Here is a 22,595-nt window from a genome sequence, read left to right as displayed (position 1 = left end):
GTTATTAATTTTTGACCATGCAAATGGGAAATTTTATGGTGAACGTGAATAATAAACAATCACTATTTTACAATTAACAGTTAATATATTTATTTTAGGTTTATTTTTCAAACATAAAATTGTGTTACATAATTAAATCAATACAAGTAAATACTTTAAATTAACTTCCATATACATAAGTTATTCATTTATAACCTCATTCAATTCATTCAACTCATTTAATATATTTATTTTTTTTGATTTTGCGAAACCGATTCGCTTGTTAGCTTTGTCGAATTCAGTATAGTATGTTCCAACGAAGACATCCCCAAGTATCCATAGAGGTCCACGAGGAGGTGCTATATCTGCCCCCGTAAAGGCAGAAATACATTTATCTGTGAACTGTGAAAAAATATTTGTGAATGAATAGTCCAGAATAGGTGATAATAGTTATTTTTATAATACAAGTGCAGAGTTTTGGAATGAACGAAATTAATGAAATATTTCCATAAATGTAATTTAGTGATTTTTGCATTGGAAAATGTTGGTTGGCAGAACTGATTTCTTTAAGGCAAATTGATGAATTGACAGATAAAGCCGTGGCGGAAAGTTCGGAGTACCAACATAGAATATTAAAATATAACCATGAAAACTGTGCGTTTCTGATATATTCTCGCACAATTTTGTTCTACAAGATGTGGAAGAATGAACGGAATAACCACAGAATTAGAGAATAGTTATTTATAATACAAGTGCAGAAGGCATTGATATTCTTCCACGAGTTCAAAATTCAAAAACGAGCCACGAAGTGGCGAGTTTTGGAATGAACGAGTGGTAGAATGAGCCTTCTGTACGAGTATTATACATTATTTTCTCTAATTCATTGCATTTTCATTGAAATTAATGAAATATTTCCATAAATACATTTTAGTGATTTTTGCATTGAAAAATGTTGGTTGGCAGAACTGATTTCTTTAAGGCAAATTGATGAATTGACAGATAAAGCCGTGGCGGAAAGTTCGGAGTACCACCATAGAATAATAAAAAATAACCATGAAAACTGTGCGTTTCTGATATATTCTCGCACGATTTTGTTCTACAAGATGTGGAAGAATGAACGGAATAACCACAGAATTAGAGAATAATAATTACTAGTCTATGATTGTCACTATGAAATTAACAATTATCAATATCTTGAGTAGAATAAGGACACAATAGTAAAGCATAACGTTTGTCTCAAAGTTTTGGCACAAATTTCTTCATACTATTTCAAAAACAAAAAATGGGAGTGTCTTTTGATGTCAAGACTGACGCTCGAGAAGATTGTGTGCTTTTATTGTCGTGTGCAATACTAAATTTTTTCTATAGCAAGATTTCAAATTCAGGTGAGAATAGTCAGTCAATCTGCTTTGCCGCCGAGTTGAACATATAATTTTTTCTTCCATTGTTTATAATGATACATGTAGGATATTGTACTTGCAAATTATTACAAATTGTCAGAAAATGTCGAATTCGCATTGAGAATAATCACTGCTGCCTAAGCGGGAAAATGGTTACCTAATTACTTTGCTGCCTATAGGCAGTAATATGTACTTTGCTGCTTTTAGTCAGGAAAAGTAATACTTTGCTGCCTACAGGCAGGAAAAGTAAAACTTTACTGATTGATAGTGTCTGCATTGTCTGCAGACTCAATATTTGCTCTCAATCGGAGAAAAATAAGATTTCAAACAAAATTGTAATTTTTGGTACAAAAATCCGAACTGTGGTGTTCCGTTACTAAGGATATGGAGTGCCTACTCTGTTAATAAATGTAAAACAAATGTAATCTTCTGGTTTTTGAGGAATGTTCAGCATTCTTCAGGTGTAGAAGTTGCAGCGTTAGAAGCAGAAAGTTTATTGATGCTTCAAAAATCTAGGATGATGTATGAGAAAAAATCACAAAGTTAAAATAATTTATCTACCCTTGCTGTTAAGGTATTAAAGTTGAAGAGTCGCTATAACATTATAATAGCATTAGCCTCGGCATTAGCTACAGAAAAATCATTGAATGACTGTTCTTTTCAAGGACGACTCGAATTTTAATTATGTTTTCATACAATTGAAATATGTACCAAAATTTTGAAATATACCTACGATTACAATAAAAAAATAATGTGAATTCATAATATCTAATATTTTCAAATAAAACATTTTTGATATAACTTATAAAACCATTAATACTTACATTAACTACGTAATCTAAAGGTTCCAAAACGAATTTCTTTCCTGAGGCAAAGAACTCTATATTTGGTAAATCTTGGATAGTATTACAATCCACAACATACAAATCTCCTTTCTTCGTAGCCCCAATTGCTTTTTGTATCGCTGGTAGATAAGCTCTGGGTGCCTAAAACATACAGTATATTAACTACCAAAAACAGTAGGTATATTTTACAGATCAGAGATAATTTTTCAGAATTATTCTCTTAGATCGGATATTCTAAACGTTCGCTATGCTTACAGCGTTTTTTGAGTTTATTGTGCACTCATTTTTTCCTCTATAATTTGGTCACAATGTCTGTAATTTATTAATTTTGAGCAGGGAATGATCTCAAACGATATTCACGGAACCCCTAGTCCGATTTTGAGAGTTAATGAGGAGTGGCATTCGAGATTCGAACCTACCCTGAAAATTTCAAACGCCTAGGACCCATCGTTCGAAAGTTATCGTTTATACGTCCGGACGGACAGAATTGAATTTAAGGATGAATTCATCAGTGTGGAGTCGAATCCTATCATTTGAGACCATGCCTGGCTTGAAATTCGAAAAATACAGACGAAATGATAGAGCGATCGATTCGAAGAACGAGCGCTCGAAAATATGGCATAATTTCTTACGCAAAGAAAACTGGATCCGGTATCTATAACAGCTTCACATCCATCGGCACAGAAAACCGCGTTTCCAATGGTCATTGCGTCCAATCTAAACTGCCAAAAAGCTTCTCTAGTAATGGGAACATAAGAAAAGTTGCCAGTGTAATAATCTGGATCATTCCCTCCTATAATCATTTCACCTCCAGTTGCGTCGGTCATATTCCTGAAAAAAAAACAACAGATCATATATAATATTTGAAATCATTAAAATAAGAGATGTTGCAAAATTATTAGAAAAAAAAAATGGCATCGGGTCCACGATCTTAGAAGACAATTAGGTGATAGTGATAACGATATCGGAAAAAATATATTAAAAAATCCAAAATTTCGAAACAATAAGAGCTAGGACTCTGGGGTAAAATCGTTATACTCAGTTGTTATATCCCGAATACTTGCCAAATACTCGAATAAAATCGAAAAATATTCTCTAATTTTAATTGTTCAAATACTAACTGGTATTTGAAACTTTTTGACCATCATCCCGAATGTTTTCGATGGTTTAAAACGTTACAAAAATATTCAGTTATAATAAAAATATCACAAGAGCGTAAACAATATTCGTTGATACACCGGTCACCGATTCACGAGAGCTTAGCTCGAGTGATGTCTCGTTTCGCTCGAATTGGTAATAAATAAATTCATTTCGAGTAATTTGGTTCAAACTTCGATATAAAACCTGCTTTTCTCACATTACAGGTAATTATGAGTAAACGTTGTTAAAAAAAATTCTTTCGATTACCCCTCCCCTCAAGAAAAAAAAAGATCTACGCCCTTGGTCCGAAATGCTTTGGAAAATGGAAGCATTTAAAATCCTTTAAATTTATTTCGTAATGTACAAGTTGATAGATAAAAAGTTTAGTAAATGTATCATTCACTCACCTATCTAGGTATATAGAGAATTTGGCATCCAATGATGAATGTTGCTTGAACAGATTTTCGAATAGGGTATCAACATATAGGACAGATATAAGATTGTTGTAACTTAATCCTAAAATTCCATCAAATGGTGCTCCACTAAATGTGCTACCAATTTTCGTGGCTTCTGCGAAGGTTTGATTTTTGACCACTAGACCACCAATCTGTTTGTTATAAAAAAAAATTAAAATCTCACTAATGGAGTAGTGTTTTTCTTCAAGAATGAATCAAACATTATCGAGTCCTTGCTTGTAAGCAATGCTATTAGAGGATATATGACAATTTGTCAATGATATTCAATGATTTATACAGGGTGATTCACCAGGATGGCCTGTTAGACTTTTATGGAAAACAAATCATAATGTTGAGCTGAAAATTTGCATATTCGGGTTTGAGACAATGATTATTTCAGATCTCTACAACTTCCGGTTATACCTGAAACAGACTACTACTTCCTCATTTCAAATGTTACACCCAGTATATTATTGCATCATTATAGATAGCTTTTTTGATGACAATTTCAGCAATATGCCATACCTTGGGAAAAAATTAACGGTTCATGAGTTAATGGGATTCTAATGAAAAAAATTGTGGTGTTTTGTTGAATATTTATGCAGAAATATTTTTTCGAACAAACCTTTTTCATTTTCGATTCTGCAAATACGTAGTATTATACGACTGTTTGCAGTTTGGATAAAAAATGTACAAGGTGTTTATAAGAAGATCATGAACTTGGACAACTCAAATTCATCAAAACTCAAGATTTTCAAATTAGAACCTATATTTTTTATTATTTCAGATGATTCAACGTACAAAAATAGTTACTTAAGGCAAACCCTATACCTTAAATGAATACTTCAAGAGTTATCGAGGTAAAACTTTGAATGAGGAAAAACCGCAATTCCTAACTGTGTGGATCGTTGTTTGAATAATTAAATTTTACATTTTATGAATTATAACTTATTTTTCGTTGGGATTTTTGAGAAAACCATAAATCAATACAATTTTCAATTACTAATAATTCATTACAATTCTTGAAATGCTAAATTTAGTTATCGAAACATCTAAGAGATTGAAAATAAAAAGCTAAAGATAAAATGCTAAAGAGAGATTTGAAAAAGTTTTTTTTTTGTATTTGATGAAACATCTATCAGTTGTTGAAGTGATAATCCAAAAGGTCTATTGTCGAATGGAGGGTAATTGTTTAATTTGAATTGCTACCTCTACGGATAGGGGGAACAAAATTTTTCGAAATAACAAGGGAGCGCGAAGAGCAAAAGATCGAGAACTACTGGGTTATGCCATTTAATCATGGAAAAATATGCGCTTCAACCACTTTTAGAAATTGTTAAATTGTTTATCGAAATCAGTACTCATTTATGAATACTGAGAGAAATTTAATGATTAGGTATTCAACGACATTAGTCAGTTAATCGGCTCACTATTGCAGTCTTGGTACTGAATTTTCTTAACACGATACCAGTGTACCCGTACCAAGTTCTGAGCAGTAGGTCCTCGGTACCACTTTCAAATTCATTTACAATAATACGACGTTTAGTAAGTCGATTAACTGAATTAACATTCCAAACATTTTTGCTTCTGTTCATAATAAGTTGCTTACCTGTACTGAATCCATTGATAAAAATCCTGTCATTCCTCCAGTTACATAACCAATAGCAATAGCTCTACCATCTTCCACGTAATTTATTGATTTGGAACTGTTGTATTGTCTATGAAGGGCTGAAAAAAGTTAATAGACATTAATAATGAAAAGTCGCTGTTTAAAGCACTACTAAAGTATATCTCATTGAATATAATAATAATAATAATAACACCCTTTATTAGCAAAATATACTATTTATATATTATTCAATATATATTATAATATCATGAATTTCCCGGAACTGACTTCCTTACTCGCCTAATTTTTCTTTGTTAAAGGCTTTCAAATTTTTCAAGAAAAGTTCGGGATGTTGAATCTAAGAATTTTTATTGAATTTTAGGATTTCACAAAGGAAAACTGAAAATTAAACGGGATGAAAGAGTTAAGTCTATGTTTGGAAACAACTTGTAATTAATCCTGGCTAAGTTGATGATCAGAAATGAGTCTGCAAAAGCTCTGTGGTATTACCTTATTTAAACTGAATATAATTTGTTTGAAATATTTTTTTCCAGAGGTGAAACGAATTTTGCCTTTCGATTCAAATGTTTTTTACTCTCATCATGCATTTTGGACCATCCTAAATAATTATGGTTTTGTATCTATGTATCTGTATGTCGGTATGTCCGTCTGAGCGTCTGCACATCCTCGTAACAGCCTTAACTTCTGTAATTCTTATCCGTTTTGAATAAAATTCAGTTTGGGAATTCACTTTGAATTATAGATGTTCCCATACAAAATTCAGCTTTTTGTGATAAAGGGTTGATCATGAGCAAACGTGAAATACTCGGGATACCAAAATTTTTTTACTTATCCAATTTTGATTAAATATTGATGATAATTATTCAGGTTGGAACATTGAAGTTGTCACAGGAATTTCCGCTTTTTTGAATATACAGCTTACGTTGTGTTCATGGAAATTGGAACTAGAGAATTAATAATGTTACAAAAACGAAGACAATGTACAGTGGATTGCTGACTTTTTAGGAACGGAATACGTGAAGCTTAGGGCCTATTCTTTGGCAGAAGATTTCCATATTTCATTGTTGTGCTTCTTGTGATTTTTAATGTGTATGTGTGACTAAGCAAACTCGTGACTCATTTCCATTAAATGAAATACATATTCTAATTTGGTTCCAAGTTAATAATAAGGGTTTAACGTTTAACTGCATGACTTTATCTTTTAATCCGAAAGTCTTTACTATAACAGGATTTTTATGTCTTCAATTATTCCGAAACCTGAGCCAGATTTAAATTGATTTTATAAAATTCATTTATGAGAAAAACATGGAAAAGAATAAAGCGAAAGAAAAGTATAATTTTGCTTCGGAATCTTTTATTTCATGGTAACGAAAGCCGCACATGTATTGATTTGTTCTTTTTTGATATTTATTCTATTATTTGTGATCAACTGTCCCACAAAAAATTTCTGGTTTCCGATTTTCGTTCGCAAAATGCATTTCAGGCAATTCAGAATTTGGTTTCGTATCTGTAATATGTCTGTTGCCCTGTCTGACAGTATCTATGTCTACAAATATTTGTAACATCCTCAACTTCTATAATGCTTTGATATTTTGCTGAATTTGTTGTACCTATTCACACTTCCAGGCGCGGATCCAGGTGGGGGGGTGAACTGGGGGAACGTTCCCCCCTCAAATGGCCCAGGCACCTCTTAAATTTTGCCGACCCTCCTAGAATTTGACATACTAAGACTCAAATAATTAGATCAGCAAAAATTTCACCTTCAATACATTTTGTGAAAACCCATATTAATGAACGGCAAAAAAAATGACGTTCAAAAATGGCGGAAGTGTCTGGGGTCCACATTTTCAGTATTTTGAGTATCTAAAAGTTCCCCCCCCCCAAATGTGGGGCATGGATCCGCGCCTGCACACTTCAACCCACATAATATTTACGATGTTGTCGGAAACTAAAAGAACAGTATGTTCCTGAAGATGAAAACATCGTTGTCGAATCGTTTGTTACACGCTCATAGAAATTCTATGAATTTATAAAGTGTGTTATTATAACTTCAGTAGAATGCTCTGTCCAATGCTCATAAAATGAATCTCTTGTGCAATTTCAAGAATAATTTAAAAATAAGTTTTTTCCTCATTTTTGGAAGCTGGTAACTTTTCAAGGAAATGAAAGACCCCCCTTCAATTTTCGACGAAGATTCTTTCTCTAGAAAATATCGCACATATTTGGAAACACTCTGTATATCTATTTTTAAACCACCCTACATATTTTTAAATTGAGAAATTTTGTTCTGGTGGAACATGCTCATAAAATGCAATTCTTTTGCAATTTCAAAAATAAAATGAAAATCTTATTCTCATTTTTGGAAGCTGGGAACTTTTCAAGGGAAATACTCCCCTTCAATTTTGGAATTATATTTTCAAACAACCCTCATCTAAATATGAAGTTATGGCAGATCTCCTTGATAACAAAAAATGATAGTAAGATAAACGGTAATGAAAAGAAATAGAATATTCATGACCTATGAAGCACTGTAACTAATAGATTCTAACAATTGAATACCTATCACCAAACAAAATAAATTTGCTATAGTCAAGTTTTTCCATAAATCCTTGGAAGAATTGATTACTATAATACGGTATTTCGCAAAAGTGTTAAGGTTTGATTTAATCTGAATCTACATATCTAACTACTGGTTTGAACGAAAACAATCAATTAAATGATGAATTAATGCATCCCTGAATGCACCGTGATGTTTAATGAACAATTAACGGCTATTGGATTTTGCTATTAGGTACTCATCTTGTTGTTTTCTTTTAAAGACTAGCTTTAAAATTGGAGTGATTAACTGTATTTTTACGTACCCTTGTAAGTACCCGTAGGCACGTAATCTTTGTTCTATGAATCGAAAAGCGTGCATATTTCCAAGATTAAAATACTCAGTGATTTAAAAGTTGCTAGGTAACAAAAACAAGTCCAATATGTTTCTTCCTGATCCATAAAATGATGTAGCTTTTTATATTATTTTTCTAACGAATTCCTGGATTTTTCTAGTATCAATTTCAATTGAGAATCATAGGCTAACATAGAATTCTGAATTCTTCTTGATACGCAACTATTGCGAAAATATCCATTATATGTAAATAAGCATATCAACAGCTATTGACTATTGTTATAAGAAAGTTTCTTTCCAAATGATGAGAGGGTACTTATACTTTTGATCCGAATTTGAAAGAGAAAATCAATTCGATAGAATGCCAATAACGTTTTGATTTACAAGATGTTGTAGAAATAAATCCATTATTTTTGCCTGAAAAACAAAGCTTTAATTAGTATAGTTAGAATGATCCGATTTAGGTCATTTAGGCGCCGTTTTGTTCGATACTTGTTTGCCATTTTGAAGGTAACATCATTATGCCTTTTATCATAGAAGTCCTCGTCTCTATTGGCAAAAACTTGAGACAGTCGATTCTCACAAGCCTCTGTTGAAACGAATTTTTCACCAGCAAAATTATTCGCCATGGACACGAACAGATGGTAACCACTCGGTGCCAGGTCCGGACTATAAGGTGGATGCAAAAGAACCTACCGACCAAGCTCCTGGGGCTTCTGGCGAGTCACTATCGATGTGTGTGACCTGGTGCAGTACTGATGGAACACAATTCCTCTCCTATTAGTTCCTTCAGACGGTCCAATTATTGACAGTACAGTTCCGAGTTAACAGTTGTACCGTAGGGGAGCAGCTCATAGTAGATAATTCCCTGCCAATCTCACCAAACAAACAGCATAACATTCCTGGCCGTCAATCCTAGTTTTACCACCGTATCCGCCTACTCTTCGCTTTTCGACCACGACCGTTTTCGCTTGACGTTGTCGAAAGTTATCCACTTTTCATCACAAGTCACCAAACGCTTTAAAAATAGGTCGATTTTGTTGCGATTTAGCAGCAATTCGCAGATGGAAATTCGGTCCGTGAGTTTTTTGCGTTAACTCATACATCTAGCTTCTTCTTGCGAACAGCCTTATGCAAATGCTTCCAAACGTTTTTTTGTGCAATTTTTAGCTCTTGGGCAATCGAAACATTGCTTACATGACGCTCGGGCTTGACAATGTCTATGATATTAACGACATTTTCGGCATTTGGCCTTCCAGTCCGTTGTGCATCGGAAAGGAATCGACAAAATCAAAATTGCGCGTGATTTGTTATTACAGAATCAGACCCATAAACACTATATTCATATTTTCAGCCACCTGGCTTGCATTTTCGCCTTCATAGAAGAAAAACTGTAAAATATAGCGTATTTTCTCTTTGAAACTGAATCGACTAATCACAAAACTGTCAGAAAAGTTTTTGTAGTACGAAATCTCATCTTTCTAACGCTTATTCAACGCGAGATACACATAACTAAAGCCATCTATTGAAAAAATGATGGATTTCTTTTTACGACACCTTATATTTAAAATCTTCTTCGGGGCTCTACAGTGAATGAATCATATTTACAAAGGGACGAAAATTAGTCTAAATGAAAAGATGTGACAAGTTAAAAAAATTATTATGAACTTAGGTATACTAGGAAATTAATACGAAAAAATGATTCATGAGGACTCAAATACAAAAGCGACAAAATTCGAACTTTATCTGAATAATATAATTCATCATTTAATATTTTGACCTTATTTTATAAATTTTGAAAATTGTTTCAAATTTCAGCTACTCAGTTATAGAGGGACAGAATCGAATTAGACCCTGTATTCGTCATCAGTGAGTTCGAATTCCTTCGTCTAAATTCATATTTCTTATCTACACCCAAAATCTCAACTTTATATGTCAAAATTATTAAAAAAGATATCGTATTTGAGAACATCTTCAGTTTCAAAATTGTGTTATGTGAGGTTCCGAGAAATTTTTTGTTTAATTTGTTTCCTTCTAAATGTTCTCTAGCTAAGAGGATCAATCGAGAAAATCTCTGGAATTCAATCGGGAAACATTTGTTCAATTGATTTTTGGATCCTTCACAAACCTAGACTGTGAAAATTGCAATGAGGTTGAAATTCCACATTTCTCGAACGAATCCAAATTTTTTTTTATTGGAAATGAAAATAACCTCATATACTTATAGAAATATCCGGATGCAATGTTTCAAATAGATTTGTATTGAAGTCTCATACAATATGTGGGTCACCTGTATATGGCATATTCTATGAGATAGCAGAAAATAATGAACCATTGTGTAAAGTTTGCAAATTGTTTGGCAAAAATTCGATTTTAACCGTTAATGGTAGACATCAGGGGACGATTAGATAACGCTATATTTGTCTCATAGGGTCATTGGCGTAGTTAGGAGGACAAGTGGCAAAATGATTAATAGCCAAAATTTTCCGTTCTGATTAATCGATAAGAAAAATCAACTTGCAAGCTGTAAGTAAAATTGAGGATTAATTGAAGTAAAGATAGATTCCAAATTGTCCTGTAATAAGAACATTAATTATTGATGAATAATTACTTGAAGAAGACATGAAAATACCAGTGAAAGGAGTTTCAAAACACTCGTTCAGCAATGACTATGAATATATGACAATATATGGGGTGAGTCACGAGGAACTGTACATATTCCTACCACGTATAGATGCTAGTCAGATGAACATCAAACTACCATAGTATATTCTAAAACAAGTTGCAGAATGGACTCCTATTCCAACAAGAATGCGAAATTCGAAAACGAGCGAAAAAGGAGCGAGTAGAGACTTTCCTAGTGACTTTTGTAATGTATCTTGGCAGTTGGTGTGACTGTAACTAAAATTGACAGATTACGGAACTTGAATCGAACGTTTCGAATTTTGAAATAATTTATAATAAAGCATTAAATTTGTGAATTATGTCTGACGAAATTGATTTAACACCACCAGAATTAAGAGAAATTGCGAATTATGTTGCAAATCATTTCGAAATATCCTAATTATATTATATTGACAATTGACGTGTGTTGAAATTTGATAGGATTGTAGACAACTACAAAATGAAAAATATAACTGAAAACAATGATGTAATGAGATCTTTACAGCACAGTTTTTAGTACTGTAATAAACTCATTACGAGACTGAGATAGAGAAAAGTTCATTCTCCTCTTTATAAGTTTTAGACGGGGGGTGATCTTCGATTTTCAGCGAAAATTTCGATCCGTCATAACAGTTAAATCGAATCAATTAATTTCAGGGAATATTGTCTTCATGTACCTTTAGGAACCAACATATTCAGAATTCTGAAAATTCAGGTCCGACTTTTCAATAAAATAATACAGAAAATTCAGAATTTATTTTCGCTTAGTATAGGAGATGCGTTGAAGGAAATTAGTTCTGAACATAGCCTACTTATTTATACTGACATACTGTAAAAAGAAAGTCGACTCGCTCAAGGACTCGTCCCACTCGCGCAATTTTGCGAGCTGAGTTGCGCTCTGTTTTTCGTAGTGCAAAATGTCACTCGAAGCGAGTAAGTTTCGACGGGTGACTTTCACGAGGGAGTTTCGCTAATATAAACATAACTTTAGGTGGAACACCCTATTTGGTGTTTGTTAAAATTAATTTTTCTGTTTTCAATCATAACTTCCAAAATTTCCCATTGACCTTTGCTACGCCCATGACTTGTCGAATAAATGGATTTCGTTGTTGCTAAGGTGGCAATTATTGAAATGATAATATGAAAGAAGAGAATAAATAAAAACTTACCGCAGGCTGTCTCAGTCAAGGGACATTTGACAGATGGTACCCAAAGGTTACCTGACGCTGTGTCAAACAAAACCTTGAATTCTTGTGCAGGATACCCTATAGAGATGGTTCCATAATACTGAGCCTATAAAATAATAAAACTGTATTCTTTATGTCACTTTACAGGTTACGAAGGCTTACATCCAAATAGTTGAAAATGGTGACTGGGGTAGGCAGTGGTGCGGGATATGCTCCATATCTTCTTGCTAATTTCTCAAGTGAAGTTCCAACTTCGTCGTAAGCCTGCCTCAAAGATTTGAACCTATGCAGGGAAAACCTGCATCGAAAAAATAATTATTATACAAGTTGTCTCAAAAGAAAATTTTCGGCACTTCAATGATGAGCCAAGCATTTTTCCCAATCGGAAATAGGTGAAAGAGTTTGAGACCGGTTCCACACTAGATAAACCAAAACCCGGGCAGCCAAGGTTGGAATGGAAGAGAACGTGGAATGGGTTAATCGGTCTGTTCGTGATGATCCCAAAGTCTCCATTGAGAAGCGTCTAAGTGTTTTGAATGTGAATGGATCATCGCTACAACGTATTCTACATAAATATATAAAACTTCTATAACCAAAGAAAATTCCAGCAGGATAGAGAAACTTCACACACGTCCAATGTGTCTCTGCCACGAGTTCGAGAAATTTATCCAAGCAAATTGATCTGCAGGGGAGGTAATATTCATTGAGCCACCCGCAGTCCTAATTTGACGACTATGGTTTTTTACTGGTACGGTTTCCTTGAATCTAAATTTCTATAATCTATATTTCAGTGATAGCAGATCCAAGCTAATTGAAAAAATTGTCAGTGTTAGTGCTTTATCTGTTTTTTTCATTTGATTTATGTTTCTTTCCGATTCTAAGAATGAACATTCCTTATTTTCATCGTTACAAATTTCTAGATAATTATGTCATCAATCATATACCTATGTACAGTAATCTCGTCAACAACAATTACTTATTATGAACATTATCTTGATCTAAGACTACAGCATTGTTATTGATGTTATGATGCACCTATAATAAAAATAGCATATGCTACAAGTGTATCAGTGCAATTGCAACGTTGAGCTACACTTGTATCATAATATAGGTATTCTAATGTGTTTAATTCAAGTTGCAATTCAGTATTTTGAAGGTTAAAATCGTTGCATAAATTTAAACAACACTGTAAATTTCATATGCGCATTAATCAGTTAATTGATCAATGTTAATAGCTAATATCAGGGAAATCGAATTCAAAGAATTGATTTTATACAAAAATTACGATTTGCTAGTGCTACCATAAAATTTGAAATATGTAGATACTTATACAGGATGCACCTATATGAATAGTTGCGAAAAAATTTAGGGGGCGATTCCTTGTCAAAAAATAGGGTGGGTCTTTCATATAAACTTTTTTTTTTGAGCCTCCCCTTTCTTAGTTACAGCACCCTAAAGATGGCCGGCGAAAAGTAGTTTTTAATTTGTAAAATTTTTTTAGAGTTTTTTTTTTTGATTCTGTGATGTGAAAAGGAATAATAAATATGGCATTGTTATCTCAATTACATATCAAACTGTTTGAAAAAAAGTTCTATGGGAAGAACGATCTGATTTTAACTTATTATTTTCAATAATGATAAAAATGATTTTACTTCTCTGAAATTTTCAAAGTTTATGTATATGTATATGTAGAATGAAAAAAGTAAGTGAGTAAGTAAGTTTGCTGTATATCGTCCAATGCTTCTGCAGAAAAACTAAAATCACTTCCTCGAAATTTATTATTTATTATACGGCAGAGATCCTTTTAGAACAATAATCCAATCCTTTGATTTCAGAGACCAGAGACTAAAATTAGACAATCATATTTGCAAATAATTAATTTCCCGGAACTATTCGACATGAAACCCTGAAATTAAAAAAATGTAATCCTAAGATGATATTGAATCAATAAAATAATTTTTGTGGTTAGCAAGTCCTAGGACTAACATTTCCTGTATTATGATTATATCAAGAATTTAGCCCGAATCATGATATTATTTTATACTAATATTTTTTGACATGTTTTTGAAGATAGTAGGAAGTGATATCCGATATCCATAAATTCTCAGTATTTTATCAATAGGCTGTTTAATATAAACATAAACATAAAATCCGTTGTTATTCATTTCATATAATTTCCTATTTTATGAACTCAATATTTTGAATATACAACTGGAACTTAAACTTAAGAAAAAATTGATAATTATTTCCTCTTTTGAAATCATTGTTTTAAGTAGCATATAGTAAAGTAAGAAAAAACGACAAAACTGTTTATGTGTGCTTATGTACCTACTTAGTTACATACACACATTTCAGAACATTATATGCGTGTATTTTGAAGAGCAGTATATTAGTCAGATGCTCAACAAATTGTACCTCTGATACCTCATAGTTGAACTATATTATTATACAATATGATCCATCAACAAAATGTCGATTCTTGAGAAATAGGCTTTCAAAACAACAAAAATAATAACTTCACAGAGATCCTTATAATATGAGAAAAAGCTCCCGACTTCGTCACTGTTTTCCTCTTTTTGGCTCGAAGCTTGAAATTGTTATTTTATATATAGTTATACACAAAATCTCACTTCAGTCGATAATTCAACGCAGATTATACATGCAAAATATTGTGGTTAAGAAAATACTCATATACCAAAATAATATTTTTATTTGAGAATTGATAAATTGAGTTATGTGAAAAATTCCTTGAAAAATTTCTTCTTTTGAAGACAAATTCCGTAACTGTTGAGACTGAGAATTTTTCTATAAAAGAAATGCCAATATCGCATCATTTTTTGTATGTCCTAAATGTTTCGATAAATTTGACGAAATGTATGTTATCTTATATGTTGGCAAATAATATTTCAATAGGAAGTAGCTCCATAACAAAAATTTAGCATCAAAATCATCATCGTCAAGATGAATGCTATGCCAAAATAATAATATTGTTTGTCGTTTGATAACCCAATTTCAGTAACGGATAATATATTTTTTGAGAAAAAAATTTTTATAGAATTTCTTACCTTGCCAACTTTCCATCTGCCACAGCGATTAATATGCTCAGCGACAACCAAATTAGCACATTCATCTTTTTAGCTCAAAAAAAATAAAAGTCTCCGTTAACTTGCACACTATTTTATGAGTGTGATATATATGTTTTGTCGTCGATAAGATTTTATTTTAAATTTCGCGTCAACTAATTATAATAGACAAACAGATATTGATTGATCTTTCGCTCCTCAAAGATCAGTCTATTGAAAATAAGAGATAGCATGCTCCCTCATTCATTTTTATTCATTGCAGCGGTATTCTGAAAAAGATCGTTGAAAAATCAAGGCCGATCTCCTATTGTTCACAAAAAAAAATGCAAGTGCTCATTTGTAAGCCAATAAATTCCAAATGAGATGTAGGCTAATGAGAAGAATAATCATTTGATTGACTGATAGGAATCTTACATTCCAGAAAAAATTTATTTGATATCAAATGATCTTCTGGAATCTGAAGAAATTGAAATATCAGTTTTGAAAAGTTGATCAAACATATGAACAGAGTTATATTGAAGCACTTAGAAAGAAAGTAAGCAATCAAAATCTCCTTATTCGGATACCTTATGAATATATACTCCAAAATATTAGCAGCTTTCTTAAATTTAGAGGTACCTAGTTGTGCATTTAATTATTTTTCAGAAATGAATCTACACATTCGATAACAAAACAAATATAAGCATTTTGAACATTTTGACCGTTATTCCTCACTAAGCACGATAGTTTTACCATCCAATAGATGTCATTGCAGTGATATATGGTTAGGCAACCTTTCATACTGCTGTGATGAAAATTACTAATATTTAAAACTATGTTAAATTTTTTATTGTGCTTGGCACAGTAGAATGGAGAATATTAATTCTAATGTTACTGCTCGAATATTTTCCTTATATATCCCAAAGAATTAGGATTATGTAGCAAAATCAAAAATCCATATAACTCAGATGTTCCGATGGGCAGTTAGTACAAATATTAACATCTTATTCGCAAAGTTGTACTCGCTTCGGCGGTACATATACTAAAATTGGAACGATACAGAGAAGATTAGCATGGCCCCTGCGCAAGGATGACACGCAAAATCGTGAAGCGTTCCACATTTTTTGAAGATTATTCTTTCCTAAGAATATTTCACCACTCATTTTTGTTTTTAACTAATGAGAGAATCAAATTTTCACCCAACCTCAAAATCTCATGCCATTATTTACGTAAACAATAATTATTACTTGAATGAATTGAATTTGATACGAAAATCAGTTGTTTATCGAATACACTATCATTTGTATTATATATTTTTTGAGAAATATTCCTTTGAATATGGTATTACATTAAAGTGCTTAAATTATATTATAATATTATCAGATTTTCAATCAATAATCTCTGAAAAAAACGGTTATTTTCGTCAACGAGTGTTAATTGAATGAATTTAGATATGGAATTATTATTAGGATTATTGTTTCTTTTCTATTACACAGAATCAAAAAATTATCTTTATTTATCGATAATAAGGTATCATAGAGATTTGAATATGGTTTTCGAAAATTATTGAATTTTTTTTTATTAATTAATTAATTTATATATGAATCGTGGTAGATACAAGGTTTTATATATATTTAAAAAAAGTCAAAAACTCAGAGTTTGAGCCATTTAAGACTCCGATGTGTTATGTGTAGGCTATGTTACCTTGTCCCCTCGTTCCGTCGATCCCAAGAAACCAGTAAATTTCTATTCCAAAGCGGTACTGGAAGTCTTTGGATTTATAAGGATAACGGAGACAACAACTGGATTTATATAAGCTTGGCCAAGGGCTTATACAGGGTGTCCCAAGTTCGACTGCCTAGTAGACGTTTCTAGAGAACTTGTCCTATTCGAAATCTGAAAATTGGGATTATGAAATTCTCTACCGAGTTGAAATATTCTTGAAGCCTATAGCACTTTCAGTTATACAGGGAATGAAAAAAAATGTTTAAAAAAATTTTTTTTTTCTGATATGATGCAGTGTTCAATTCTGAATATCTTTCTGTTCAAATTGATGCATTCGTCGAAATAGTTTCCATATTTCGAAAAAAAATTGAAAAGAAGAACAAACCGTATCACATTTTCGAAGTAAAAGAATGTGGGAATATTTTGCATTACTTCAATTTTTCAATTTCATCCTAGGGGGTTTGAAATATTGTATCAAAAATTGGGATCAGAATTAGTCCATAACTTTTGTTTTTCAAATTAAAACCCCAATTTTTTATGATTCTGTGGATTTTGCGAAAAAAAATTACGATGATGTTCATCTTACAGGTTTATGCTCCTAAATTCAATAATTTCTGAATTATTAGGATTCTTCTCCATTCATTCTGGGACACCCTGTATAGGAAACCACGAGTCAGATTATGCCCATTAATGAACTCAACCGCGTCATTCGAGATGCGAACCTACCTCGAAAACTTCAAATTTCTAGGGAAGTATTTTCATTCGGGAGTTATCGTATTTACGACTGGCTCAAAATTGAAAAAAATTGCAGTAATTGTGACGAAATAATAGAGCGATCTGTCCAAGGAACTAGCGCTCAACAAGGGGCAACTTATGTTTTTAATTTTTCACACATTTCAAAGAAAAAACAAAAATTCAAATCAACTGAATGTTTATTTCTAGAACAATGAAATTATATAACAACTCAGACAAACTGCTAATCATAATCATAAAATATCAACATTTCTATTCTATTGTACTTCAATATGTTCCTAATGAACATTGTTTCATCAGACCTTATATAAAAATAAAAAATAGTAAACAAATCACAATAAATCTTTTTGTCTGAATTATATTCGTACTACTTTATGTTCATCTTGAAAAGTGATCAGATCAAAACGGGAAATTTAAGCAACATCAGCAAATCCAACTCTGTTATTTCCAAGATCGAATTCTGTATAGAAACGACCAATGAAAATATCCCCTAAGATCCATAGAGGTCCACGTGGTGGTGGGATATCAATTCCCATGAATCCAGAAAGGCAAATGCTCTTTCCCATGGCAGACACCTACAAAAAAAAAAAAAAGATTATATATAATATTTTAATCTATTATCTTATTAGTTATGAGATAATCAAATGTTCTCTTAATTTACATTTTATTGTAGGCAAGGTACTGATGAAAATAACACAGAATCGTATAGTCTGTTTCACCAATATTATTTTGCATATTTTTTTAAATGGTTTAAGATGATGAGTTTTACCATCTGTGAAAAAAACTCGCCCTTTATATCAAACTAAAATGCAATACTCACTGCCAATATGTAATCTTTTCCTTCAAGTGTAAAGTCTTTGTCTCCTAGTTTGAAAGTGATCTTTGGCAATTTGGGAATCGAATCACATGAGACGATATAATTTCCTCCCATTGAAGTGGCTCCAATTAGTTCATTGATTTTTTTGACTTCATCCAAAGGACCTGCAATTAAGCTGGTTCCAGTATCAGCAATGGCTTCACACCCATTGGCACATAGGGTCTGGTCATTGATCTGGATCTGTTGCATTGGAAACTGCCAATAGCCTTTACGATCAACTGGTAAATAAGTGAATTCACCCTTATAATGGGCAGGATCAGAACCTCCGAATATAATTTCACCCCCAACAGAAGCATTTGTATCTCTGGAAAGATATCATTCTAGTAAGTTATTTTAAAACATTGTGTAACTACACTAAAATAAATAATAATATGTAAAGCCATTGCATAAACATTATATAAAAGAACCTTTGTTTGTTTATCTATATCCAATGAAAATTATTCATAAAACCAACAGAGTTGAGAATTTGGGTGTTACTATGAAATATCAAACTCAGTGCAAAGTTTCAATTTGATCTTATCATCAGAAGCATAGAAAATTAGAATATTGTAAAAGGAATTCTCAATTTTTCCGTGAATTAATATATGATTAGGTTGAGATTTTGCATGTGTATAAAGTAACCATTTGAAGCTTTGTGGAAAATTTTGTGTCGATAGTATCATCAAAATCAATTCAAACAGAACATCGATAAAAAAACCTGATATTTCAGTGACAACAGATCCGACCAAGTTGACATTTTGCATGAATAAAAAGAATACTATTTGCAAGCCCCTTGCGAAATTTCGTACTGGTACTTTCATCAAAATCATAAAAAAAATCCATGAAGAATATAAAAACAAAATTAAGAGAGCACTGACTTGAAGAGGCGTGGTGGTTCTATCCATATTTTTTCGTCATGTGTAGGATCAGGAAAGTGAAATATTTCGATTGAGTTGATTTAATAATATGTATCTTATCGTCGACGCTTTTCTTCTAGTTTAGCGAAAATAATTATTCTAATTCCAGGCAAATCGAAAATACTTTTAATTTTAATCACTAGTGAATAACGAATCAAACCTCTTCAATCCGTCCCTGTCCTTTTTTAGGTAGTTCATAAAACTTCCGGAAGAGGTAGCTTCGCTTGGATAAATTTGTGGATAGTATCACCACTCCCTCCTAGATGGTGTTGATGAACGTTGAATCTTATTTGAATGACGAATCACTCCAAAGATGAAAATATTTTCATTTTTTCACATATTGTTAAAAAAATACTCAATCCTTGAGAATATTTCAATTTCATTGTCATAGTTAATTTCAATGTGTTCATGGGTTTATAGTTAAATGACATTTTTCCAAATATAGGGATTTCTAGAACACTTAGATAGAAGACCAAATGCTGAATTTAAGAAAATTCAAATTCCATTCAGTTGTACTGAACTGAATAGCTAATAATTTCCTTAAAATATAATATGGAAATTTACACCTTCATATTTTTTAAACTAAAATATAATTATGTAGATTGCACTATGTAATTTTTGTGGAATGGTAAAACTAACTGAAAAATGAGCCATTTTCAACATACCTATTTAAATAGAAGGAGAAAACAGGTTGTGGCACCAAACCTTGGGAGATCACATTATCGAAAACTGGGGTTACACCATCTACAGATATACTACTGTAGGCCAATCCAAGAATACCATCGAATTTAGCAGCCACAAAAGTGAGCCCCGGCTCATTTATTGCTTCAGCGAATGTTTGATCTTGTACTTTTAACCCTCCAACCTATAGATATATTCAATTAATCTGAATGGTCCAATAATAATTTGTTAATTCTACTCACTTGAACAACATCAGTAGATAGAAAACCACTCAAACTTCCAGTACCATACTGAATAGCAAATGATGTACCATTTTTCTTATAAGTTGTTGAGGTCTTTGAATTATATTTATTGTGGAGTACTGTAACATAGAATGTTGTTCCTTAAGTTATTCTTATCAAGAATTTTATTACAAGCAAGATTAAATTTTTACTCTGAAGTAATGAATAAAAGAAAAACATAATAAAATAAAAATACCCCTTGAAAATTGAATGAATTGCAATTACTAAATTTCTAATGGTTGCTTTCTCGCTTATTACTAAAAACGTTTGAAGATGTATTCAATTTCTAGTTGTTGATAATACATTTTCATATAATGTCTTTCATGAGGGTACAAATATAAAAATAACGTTGAATAATTATTTCCTATCACTTACAACAAGCAATATTTGTATAGGAGCACTGCTTTGAGGGAACCCATAAGTTTGAGGATCCAGTGTCAAATATTACTTTGAAATTCTGCGGAGGAGTACCAATTGAAATTGGTCCATAATATTGGGCCTGTAAGGAAATATACCCAATAAAATCATTGTTTCATTGTAGTCTAATTGAACTCACATCAAGGTAATTAGTCAACACTTCTGGAATGGGATCTCCTCCATACTTGAGGGTAACTCTTCTTACGGCTGTTCCAACATCATTCAAAGTTCTTCGTACAGATTTAAATTTATACAAGGGCACTCTGGATAATTCACAATTTAGCCCAATAATAAGACAACCCAGAATTAAAATCTGCCACTTCATCTTACAACATTCAAATCCAAAATTCTAGAAGTAATGGGATGCCGAAGTAATGAACTGGAAGTATAACAAAGACTATCTCAATAACAACTATAAATTAAACAAAATCCAATCGTTAATATTGGTTTATTAATCATAAATTGTGATTCATAATATTTATACAACCTTTGATTTATGATAATAGAAATGTTATCAAATATTAGTCATGTTATTTTATATTTTAGTGTAATAAAATTAAAGACTTACAGTACAGTTCCAAATAAAAGCAAAGTCAGTATCGGTGTTCTTTTCTTTGTCAATAACAGCTGACTGCAGTGACCGGTTTTTGATTGTAATCCAACGTTGTCGCGACTATCTTTGTTGCCAAGGGATCGAAAAGTAACCTAAACTGCGGTACGATTACATTAATCGAAATTCGAATGTTTATGCGGTAACGAATCTTTTTTGAGCCCTCATCTCCACTCGTTAGTATCTGTTATTTGAGAATTTTCAGCTAGAAAATTGAAAGTTTCAAGGCAAAGTCGTTATTTGAAATTTTATATAATTTTTCTCGGAAAACAGAAATTATAAATCCATATTTGAAGATTCAATTTTTCCTCTTTTGATATGTACGCCAATTATAATTTCCATTATTTTGTTCAAGTTCATACAAAGTCTCAGAGGCGTAGTTTTCGGGGGTGTCGTACTTTCAATCGCCCCTACCCTCTACGCCAATGAGGATAGAGGCGACTGGAGGACAATGGGGGATTATAGGAATTCAACAAATCATCAAAATATTGAAAATCCTCCGAGTACAATATCCTCCAAAAAACGAACTCGTTTAGAATTTACAAAAATATATGAAAAAAAATAGAGTTCAACAGTCTGTATCTTCAAAATTTTACTTGAAAAAACTTCTCATTTTAACTAGAACTATTATTTTTAAAAGCTTTGAATAACTGTGTATATTGAGACCGCAAAGACATTCATTTAATAGATCTTTTTATTTTTTTTCACCACTTTTTTCATCAATTATTGCTGTTTTTTCTTGCCAGGAACTGACACCGCAGGAAAATTCTATCCTTGCATTTTGGCTTGCCAATTCTGTTCCTGTCCCCAAATAAATGAAAACATTCAATCTGTTGTGGTCCAAAAGGTTTTAGATCAGAAAAACTGGACTTTCAATTACTGAGGTAATTAAGTAATAAACTTACTCCGAGCAAATTCTGATAATCGGAGGAAGAAGTTTGTGAACTTCTGAGTGCTCAGAGTTTACTTTATGAGTGGAAAGACATTAAAATTTGTCCCCCAAATAAATGAAAAAATTCAATCTGTTGTGCTACAAAAGGGTTTGGGTCAGAAAAACTGGACTTTCAATTACTGAGGGTGCATTCATAAACTTACTCCGAGTA

The 22,595-nt window shown here is 32.2% G+C and overlaps 1 protein-coding gene and 1 non-coding gene across 2 annotated transcripts; one reads left to right on the top strand and one right to left on the bottom strand.

Moving 5' to 3' along the window:
• Window positions 1–63: 63 nt before the first annotated feature.
• Window positions 64–21,605, bottom strand: LOC123671118. The gene is made up of 15 exons (XM_045604808.1): window positions 21,451–21,605; window positions 21,022–21,261; window positions 20,841–20,964; window positions 20,427–20,545; window positions 20,169–20,368; window positions 18,551–18,911; window positions 18,146–18,305; window positions 15,256–15,328; window positions 12,353–12,488; window positions 12,173–12,296; window positions 5,429–5,547; window positions 3,772–3,971; window positions 2,857–3,055; window positions 2,204–2,365; window positions 64–381 (listed from the first exon to the last, which is right to left on the bottom strand). The coding sequence occupies exons 2-15, from the start codon at window positions 21,205–21,207 to the stop codon at window positions 181–183; spliced, it is 2,364 nt and encodes a 787-aa protein (XP_045460764.1). The 5' UTR covers window positions 21,208–21,261; window positions 21,451–21,605; the 3' UTR covers window positions 64–180.
• Window positions 16,271–16,377, top strand: LOC123671776. The gene has a single exon (XR_006746192.1). It is a non-coding gene; the product is annotated as a U6 spliceosomal RNA (small nuclear RNA).
• Window positions 21,606–22,595: the final 990 nt, after the last annotated feature.

Source organism: Harmonia axyridis, chromosome 1 (genome assembly GCF_914767665.1).
Source record: "Harmonia axyridis chromosome 1, icHarAxyr1.1, whole genome shotgun sequence".
Taxonomy (NCBI): Eukaryota; Metazoa; Arthropoda; class Insecta; order Coleoptera; family Coccinellidae; genus Harmonia; species Harmonia axyridis.
This window is presented reverse-complemented; position numbering and strand designations above follow the sequence as displayed.